We start from the raw sequence: 8100 nt of genomic DNA on the forward strand, positions 1-8100 counted from the left end.
CAGGCCACCCATCAACTGAACTGTCCCCCCAGTCAGAGCAACTCATAGGAGTATCATCGAAAGGCGCCCGAGGCCACTCTGATCCCTCTCGAGAGTCGCCTCGAACGTTGGAGCCGTTACAGACCTCTTCCAAGGGCTGTCACATGAAAACCCATTGTCCCGCGTGGCCACACTCCTACAACTACCAGTCCGACTAAAGGTGTCCATCGCCTTAGTCCACTCTCTCAAACCATTAGCCTCCGTCTCAGCGACCACCGACTCCTCATCGACCGCCACAGCCCAGCCGTCCAGGTCCGTGGAGTCCCTCGCCATTGCCCTAGACGGAGCTATGCTTAGCGGCGACTCCCACCCGCCTTGCCTGATGGTCGTATCCAGACTCACAAATCCGGACGCAGGAGTAGGAGGTACCGACTGATTACCCCAATCCACAGAATTCCCATCATCGAAAGACGACGCCCTGAAGTTCGCTTTATTCACTCCATTTTCGCCGCCCTCAAGTCCAAACCCCGATCGTCTGCTCTCCACTTCCCCGAAGCCCCCATACCGTGGTGCATGGCTGTAGGTAGCAGCGCCCATGGCTGGAGACTCATCCAGAAGGGACCTCGTAGCCGCTCTCGCCGGAGTACCATGGCGAGCCGAGTCAAACCCCCTACCCGGCATTCTCGAATTGTGCATGGGATCGCTAAGACCGTTGGAGCCCCGAAACGTCATCGCAGGCGAACCCGCCGTCATGAAGCTATCCCGACCAAAGCCCGAAGAGCTGTACTGCAACGTGGACATGCCAGGAGCACTCCTAACACTGGTCCTACTGTCCCTCAGATCGCTCATACCACTTGTCAATAGGGCACTGCTACTCGATAGCGGCTGTCGTCCAGTCGTCGACTCCCACGAGTCCGGCCGCAAACCAAACCCCATGGAACTCTCTACCGCCAAGGCAGGTGGTATGTCAACCTTCGTCGTGGAGGTAGTAATGCTATTACCCGTGGTCGAGCCCCCAAAGGTTTGCCACTGATGCTCCTCCGACTGAGAACTAGACTCACCTGAATACAGCACCGTTCATGGCCGTCAGTGCTACGACAATCGACCTACTAGAATCGCCCTTCGCACTACTGCCCAACTCTGCTGCTGATTTACTCGGAACTGTGTCTACTGTCATTACATCCAAACCGACATCACTGACCAGACCCTCCCAGCCTTAGGTCAACCCAACACCTCCTATTCACATGAGAAACGTTAATCCATGAGTGCACATGGCACCACAAGGACAACCGGTTAGAGAGGTCGTCCTTCGAAATTCACCCAGCGACGAATACGACTTTATAACACCGCCCCCCGACTCGTACATCAGCGATGTAGATAGAAATTAACTTCCCACTAAGCGGATCAGTTGGTGATGCATGACAGAGTTTTGTCGTCATCCTCGAAGATCGATGATCAGACAAGGTGGTTAAATGATTTTTCCTCATTTCCGCCCATACAGGGTCCCCACACAGTTAGACAGTTACTATCGTATTACAACGCAAATCAACAGAGTTCTTCGGTCTGGTGACGAACAAACATCTCCCAGTATAGGGCCATCAGTACGAGGCCTCAGTGACTGGTGCACCGAAGACTGCTGCTAATAACAACAACCCGTTATCTGCCTGCCTTTCACCCTGCCACGTCACAGCTTAACCGTAGATACGCTGAACGGGGCCCATAGTAGACTTGATGTGAAGAGTCTTCACGTTGTTCCAGTTCTTCTTAAGAAGGGAGACGAGGAAGTTGATGCTCATCAAAGAGTTCTGCTTGAGCTCATCAGCGGACATGCCGACGTTGCCAATGGCAACACCCATGCAAAGAACCTTCTTAAGCTGGAACTTGACGTTGGACTTCATATCGTGAATCTTCTTAGACATATCGTCGTTGTGGGTGATGAGGGTAGGGAACTTACCGGCCTTGTTAAGACCAGGTCCCAATAAACGGGGGATCTGGGGGATCAACACCTGGGAAGCAAGGAAGGCGTCATACTTGTTGGCGAGCTTCTTCACGAGCTTCTTGTTCTTGTTGAGTTTCTTGAGGTCATCGACGCTCATGAAGTCAACGCCAAGCTTGGAGGCCTCGTCACAATGGACGGCGTCACCCAAGACGCAGATCTTCATGTTAGGGCGGGGGACGTGGGGAAGCTTGACGGTACCAGAGAAACGCTTATCGCGCTGGGTATCGTAGTCCTTGAGTCCGACCTGACAAAAAAGATACAATAACAGCAATCACCATCTTCTCCGATGAAAATCGAGTGGAAAAGAGGACGTCAGTAAAGTTTTATCCAGCATAAGCTGACCCAATGGGAAGCATTGGAATTCAAGTTTCTAAAGGCATCATTCGTCGTCTACTCTTCCTTACTTAGCACAAGTGGTACCAACCCTAGAATTTCCTATTACCTGGAGCTCAACAGTCTCCAAGAAGTTCCTGGGCTTCTCCTGAGAAGCCTCCAGGATGGCGGCAATAGCAGTCTTCAGATTGTCGATAGAGAGCTTGCTCATGGTGTCGACAGGGTGATGTTGTCTTCACTCGTGAGAGGATTTCCTCCAACCGACACGACTGGAATAGCTATCGATTACATGGGCGAGCGAGACTTTCTTCAATGTCGAGTTTTGATTCTCGCCAGCCACAATCCAGGCCTTCTTTGTGACCTCTATTCTTACTGAGTTTCTCCATATCGTTAGCAGGACACCATAGACACAATATTGTTTTCAAACTTGTATCTTTTTTTCTCTCAGGAACCTATGACGGAGACTTGCAATTTTCACCAGTTTTTTTCGAAACGAGATTAGCAGTGTTATACACTACACTCAGTGATGCCAAGCAACGAATCATCTGAGTCCATCTTATCTGGTGAACTGGATCGAGATCTAAGCGGTCAGACTTCATCACTGGGACGCCGCAATATTCGCTTGAAATGAATTTCACCAGTTGACGCCCCGATCCTATCTAGTAATTGCTCGTTAGCGAGCCCATTACCAAATCTGATAAGGACAACGCGGTCGTGCTGTCAGGGGGGAGGCGGGGTCCGTCATCATCAGAGTCGTGGATTCCCCCTCTCGGGCGAGAGTTGTTGGTGTTCAACTGCGCCTCGCAGTATTCTTCGTGCCCTATGCCTTCAGCGTCTGCAGCTGAGACAGGCTCTATCCCATCTACCAACTCCTCGTGTGCGTCGTTAAGGCGGCAACTTGCCACTCGTGAGCGTCGTAATTCACTAGACAGTGACCTGATCGCGATCGAGAGGTGGGCCCCATCCATCTATCTGCCGTTGGTAACTACAGAGTCGTAGATACGCCCTTGACCACAACATTCACCTCGACTCATCTTCAGCATTCACATGTCGCGATCAAGTCCCGTTAAGATTTAGAGTAAAAACCTAGACCGTGATGCGGTGTTGAACTCCTTTGGAATAGACCATATTCACTGAGAGGAGCTCGACTCAGCCGGAAACACTCATTTCTGATGTGCTCATGGCCGCCATACGGATGGAGGACACTGAGGTCAGTCGAACGATGAAAACATCCACATAGCGAGAATTAGCATTACAGGTTTTCAACGGTCTTGAATTTCCCCGAGGGCCTCACCTACTCCAGCTGCGGAATCAGCTCCTCATGAAGTAGTCGAGATGGGCTGGAAAAGGCACCAGCCAGCTTGTTGTAGATACGATGAGATACGCCGTCGCTTCGTTGTCTGTATGCCTGGACAAGTGCCCGAGATCGACGCCAAACTCATTGTGGACATGTGGCACGCGTGGATCGAATTTGAGAAGGCCTGGTTGTATGCACTGTCTATGTGGGCCGGGACTCGATCGGTCCCGTTAGATCCCAACAAGAGACCTACGCTGTCGAGTCCTTCCAACCTCTTGTAAACTCGATCCTAGCAGTAGAGTCATTCACGAGATCCAGAGGTAGTAGACCGTCACTGTGTGAACTGCTTATCATTGGTTCACACGGTCAGAACGGGAAAGGCTGCTACCACTGCCGAGGAGCGACACACAGAGGCTCAACTCTGTCGTCTTGTTAGTGGTCAGTTCACCAGGTTTTCTTTCTCCCCCTCTTACGAACCCGTGTGGTTCGAGCATGGGTTTGAGCTAGCTCGGCCTGTCAGGGCGTTTGCCGCAGTCTACAGCCTTTGACGGCGGTGCTGATCTCAGCGGAGGAAAGGTGTCTATTTTTCGACCCTGTAGTACTCTTACTAGCAGAGTGAGCTTGGGAGGCCTGTCGATCTGTAATACCAGTGGTGTTAGGCTGGTGCAGAGCCGTTTGCATGGGACCATCAGCCCAGAAGATCACGAAGAAATCAGTGAGCGGAGCGAAGCAGGTTCGGTCATTTGTGAACTATGAATTGTCAGATGTAGCCGATAATTTAATTGAGGAATGCTTGGACATGGCGGTGACTGGCTCTGAGCGGCTGTCGTCCACCGGTTCCGTCTGGAGCCAGCCAAGACCGATTCGTCGTATGAAGTCGTTGAACTCGTCGACTCAAATCGGACCGAAGGACTCAGTAGTGATAACCCCACCTTCGAATGCGACCAGAAATCTTTTCCCTAGAGAATTATCTCGTGCTTGGCGGGACTATCGCAGACGGACTTTACACGGCTTCGTTCCGATGGAGTAGACCCGTTAGGCTGTTGCCAGAAGGAAGGTGCCCTTGAGGTAACTCGAACGCCTCGATGCTGTCAACTGACGAGGGTATATCAGGAATACGCGATGAAAGCAATCGGGCAAGCCGCGAGGCGATGGCCCCGCGAGAAGCAAGCGAAGCATAAGCGTTCGGTCACCGAGGTAGCCGCAGCGTTGCGGGACTTGATGTTCCTCAACTGGAAATATCAGGTCCATCGAGTCGACAAGCTCACGGCCTCCCTACTACGATGCTTTGATCAGCTCATCAACGCGCTGATGGATATGAAAGGCACGCTTGAATTCATACCTGTAGATCTCGCAATGTAACGAAATGAAAATTCTTCTATCTGGATAGTAGTCTTACTTGTCTTAATGTAGGCATCCCCGACTACCAACAGCTGTAATCGCTTTCAACGCGGCCTATAGGCGAGCCGCTCGGCTTTACATGGAGCCGGATAGTTTGCTCTGATGTTGTTCATGTGTTGTTATCAGCAAGGGCAGATGTCTCGTTGAGTATTTTCAATCTCTAGTCTGGAGTGACCAGAGCGTGTGGTGAATGCCCAAGATCGTGGACCTGCTGGGCTCAAGCTCGGTGGAGAGCGCGACGGTGACACCAAGAGAGACCGAGGTCAGGACAGTACCCGAAAGGCTTGCCTGGCAGACAGAAAAAGACTTTTGGGGGAGTCCGAGTAGCGGTGGGAATGCGAGTGAGCACACTGAAGGTGATGATGATTCGGAAATGAGCGGATATTGATTAGCCGATAGCAGTGCATTTAGTGGTCCTCTCTTAGGTGGTAGCGTCGACTCTGTAGTGGAGAATAGACGCACATCATCGGGCGAAAGTGAGCCAAGATACCTCGACGTGTTGTATACTGCCGATACTATAGGCGGAAGTAACAGTGGTAACCGCGGACGTCATCTCCTGTCCTTTGCTATCTCGAATGACAGTAGCGTGCCGGTAGTTGAGCCCGCTGAGAATCTCCCCGTAGTTGAAGCTCTGAAGGTGCATTATCTCACTCGGTGCTATTACATATACTCTTTCTTAGACGGTACACCCACAGAGGGTCCGAGCCATCTCGGTGGGTGCGGGAGGAAATTCTCCTGTGGAGAAGACTGCGTTTGGACGGGCGCGAAGAGCGAGTGAGGGTACGTACGATGTGGGGGCGGGGCAGAGGTCCTTGAGGTGGTGTTTGCATGATGACTACGCGGAGGAGGAGGAAAAACAGTATGGAGATGTGGGAGAAAGGGAGCCTATAGAGAGCATCGAGACAGCGGTGAGGAGAGCAGTAGCATCCGTAGAGGAAATACCGTTACTATCTACTACAGTAGAGGTGGTGCCTCTGGGCGGTGTACTGGCAAGTACTGCAGAAAAGCTGAGCTCAAGCTCTGTGGGTCTGACAACTGTTTACCATGTGGAAGAGTCCGATGGAATGACTGGTTGTAGCAACAGCAGAGTTATGTCACCAGATCCAGTGGCTGAGGAAGGCTCGAGCATTAGCGATACTAGTGCACCTCGGAGGATATTGATACTCCTACGGATAGAACAGATCCTGATGGGTCTCCAGATGCTGAGGGCAGCTGTCATGAGAAGGAGAGTGAGAACGATGTTCTGGAATCGATGAAGTTTGGTGGCGTTGCCGAGTCCAGTTGTTGTGTGGAGGAAGACACTACTCGGGCTGCATGCTCGGCTGGACGCGAGGAGGCTTTTCAGTCGAGGTCCGATGAGAGTCTGTTGGTATTTGGTAGTACCGATCGGCCAATGCGGTCTGTCACTAGTGACACGTCTGTCGGTGATGATGATGACGATTCGGTAGACTGGGAGAGTCTAAGTGAAGGGGATGAAGCTGATGTGGCCAAGTCTCGAGCTAAGGTAAGGATTCTCCGGGCAATCCAAGTCCTGGTGGTAGTATTAGCGTTGCAAGTGATACCACCGCTGCTACTCTATATCGACCCGCCCGACTTATCGCACCAGTAGGGCTTCTGTCTATCTGCCGGTTTGACATAATTCACTATCATCATCAACGTCGTTTGTTGGTGTACACATATAGAGTCATTACATGCTTCTGCAGGCTTCGTCCTAAGTGTTGTGTTAGCGGCCGCGTTCAGCTATTGTCACAGCGTTAAGGCGTCAATAGTTTTATTAGTAGAAACGATCAGACCATCGCCGAATTCGCTGGTAGTGTTAGTGACTATTGCGTTCCTCTTGCTCAGTTCTTGTTGTTCGCCATACTCCATGCCTAGCTTCTACGTTACTGGGTAGTATTAGTGAGCCGTCAGTAACGACAGTTGTTGTCGTCAACTACGTAGGTGCGATAGCGGTTTCGGCAGAGACATTGTGGCTCGTCTGTACGGCAAAGGTCACCAAGTCTTCGCTGGGTGTTTGTTGAGAGAATCTCTCGAGGACCTCGAGCAGGATTTCCCCCGTGGTGCTAAGCGTTTTGAAAAGTGTGGGAGAATATGCACATGGTCAACTACATGTGTTGGTGACAAAATAATACTCGTTGATTTCTGTACACTTCTAACACAGTTCGTATATGAAGTCTTACTACTAGTGAGCAAACTCCTGAGCTCAGCTGAGGAGAGCAAACGTATATTGCAACAGTGGTTTCGACCTCATGGAGACGCTCCCCTTCAGGTAAGGGCAATGTAGTGCCAATCATGCTTGATGTTACCGATGAGGAAAGTGTTCTAAAAGCCGCTGAGAAGATCATGGGGCTGACTGACCGTTTAGATGGATTGGTTAACAATGCTGGTATCCTCATCGATGCGGGATCTGCAGAATGGGTGAGCTCTGAACTTGTATTTATTTCAAGTTTATTGCCTCTATAACGATATAGAAAACCTCACTATTTTGTATTGATGGGGTAATGGTGAATGTTTTCAAGGACGTTTCTCAGAGTTCGACACCGCTATTTCGCAAGATGCTCGAGGTTAACGTCATTGGCACGTCGAGTGTGACGAAATCAGTTGCCAGTCTCATCAGAGCCGCCCAGGGCCGCATTGTCAACGTGGCGAGCCTCGCTGGAGGCTTTGGTTTCCCATGCGGTAAGTGAGCGAACTCTACCACCCTTATGCCTAGCTGTTGTTCAGTTGGTACCTATGTCGCTACTAAGTTTGCGGTTGAGGGCTACAGTGACTCCATCAGGCAAGACTTTCACCCGTGGGGAGTCACAGTCCACGTCATTGAACCGGGGTGGGCTCATTGTCAGATGAGCATATTCCGAGTATCATATGGCCGACCTCAGGATTTTCCCCATGACCGGACTGTATTCTGCCGGGGCTACATTCAAGGACGCTGTCACTAAGAGATTCGAGGAGTTGCCTCAAGACATTCAGAAGCGTATGGTAAGTGTTGTTGATTTCGACTGGGTCTACTCGGGTGCAGAGAAGTGAATATATAATAGTAAATATGAAGAGGTCTGTTTGGAGAGAGCACCTCGTGATGTATTTTCAGCGA

General features: G+C 50.9%; 4 protein-coding genes across 4 annotated transcripts in view; 2 read left to right on the plus strand and 2 right to left on the minus strand.

Moving 5' to 3' along the window:
- Positions 1 to 312, minus strand: part of Pmar_PMAR026501 (hypothetical protein) — a gene marked incomplete at both ends in the record, with an annotated part of 5691 nt that extends 5379 nt beyond the window's left edge. Inside the window, one exon of the mRNA XM_002773205.1 lies at positions 186 to 312. Within this exon, the coding sequence (XP_002773251.1) occupies positions 186 to 312 (127 nt within the window). The remainder of the gene's footprint in view (positions 1 to 185) is intronic.
- Positions 313 to 1538: 1226 nt separating this feature from the next.
- Pmar_PMAR026502 (60S ribosomal protein L10A-2, putative) lies at positions 1539 to 2555 on the minus strand. Its single transcript, XM_002773206.1, has 2 exons — positions 2421 to 2555; positions 1539 to 2222 (listed from the first exon to the last, which is right to left on the minus strand). Exons 1-2 carry the CDS (start codon positions 2520 to 2522, stop codon positions 1671 to 1673), a joined length of 654 nt encoding a protein of 217 aa, XP_002773252.1. The 5' UTR covers positions 2523 to 2555; the 3' UTR covers positions 1539 to 1670.
- Positions 2556 to 5174: 2619 nt separating this feature from the next.
- Pmar_PMAR026503 (hypothetical protein) lies at positions 5175 to 6636 on the plus strand. The gene is made up of 4 exons (XM_002773207.1): positions 5175 to 5365; positions 5435 to 5485; positions 5531 to 5646; positions 5690 to 6636. Exons 1-4 carry the CDS (start codon positions 5200 to 5202, stop codon positions 6263 to 6265), a joined length of 909 nt encoding a protein of 302 aa, XP_002773253.1. The 5' UTR covers positions 5175 to 5199; the 3' UTR covers positions 6266 to 6636.
- Positions 6637 to 6876: 240 nt separating this feature from the next.
- On the plus strand, positions 6877 to 8036 carry Pmar_PMAR026504 (oxoacyl-acp eductase, putative; the record flags this gene model as incomplete). Its single annotated transcript, XM_002773208.1, has 6 exons — positions 6877 to 6899; positions 6951 to 7090; positions 7279 to 7427; positions 7541 to 7688; positions 7734 to 7836; positions 7889 to 8036. 6 exons carry the CDS (start codon positions 6877 to 6879, stop codon positions 8034 to 8036), a joined length of 711 nt encoding a protein of 236 aa, XP_002773254.1.
- Between the last annotated feature and the right edge of the window lie 64 nt (positions 8037 to 8100).

This window comes from Perkinsus marinus, assembly GCF_000006405.1.
Source record: "Perkinsus marinus ATCC 50983 genomic scaffold scf_1104296959216, whole genome shotgun sequence".
Lineage (NCBI taxonomy): Eukaryota > Perkinsozoa > Perkinsida > Perkinsidae > Perkinsus > Perkinsus marinus.

Bases quoted from the DNA above. Each gene is read 5' to 3' on its own strand.
- Pmar_PMAR026502 (XM_002773206.1), bottom strand. From the start codon at position 2,522: ATGAGCAAGCTCTCTATCGACAATCTGAAGACTGCTATTGCCGCCATC. The intron at 2,223-2,420 runs GTAATAGGAAAT...CTTTTTTGTCAG, and splicing joins TGGAGACTGTTGAGCTCCAG to GTCGGACTCAAGGACTACGA.
- Pmar_PMAR026503 (XM_002773207.1), top strand. From the start codon at position 5,200: ATGCCCAAGATCGTGGACCTGCTGGGCTCAAGCTCGGTGGAGAGCGCG. The intron at 5,366-5,434 runs GTGATGATGATT...GTCCTCTCTTAG, and splicing joins TGCGAGTGAGCACACTGAAG to GTGGTAGCGTCGACTCTGTA. The intron at 5,647-5,689 runs GTGCATTATCTC...ACTCTTTCTTAG, and splicing joins CCGTAGTTGAAGCTCTGAAG to ACGGTACACCCACAGAGGGT.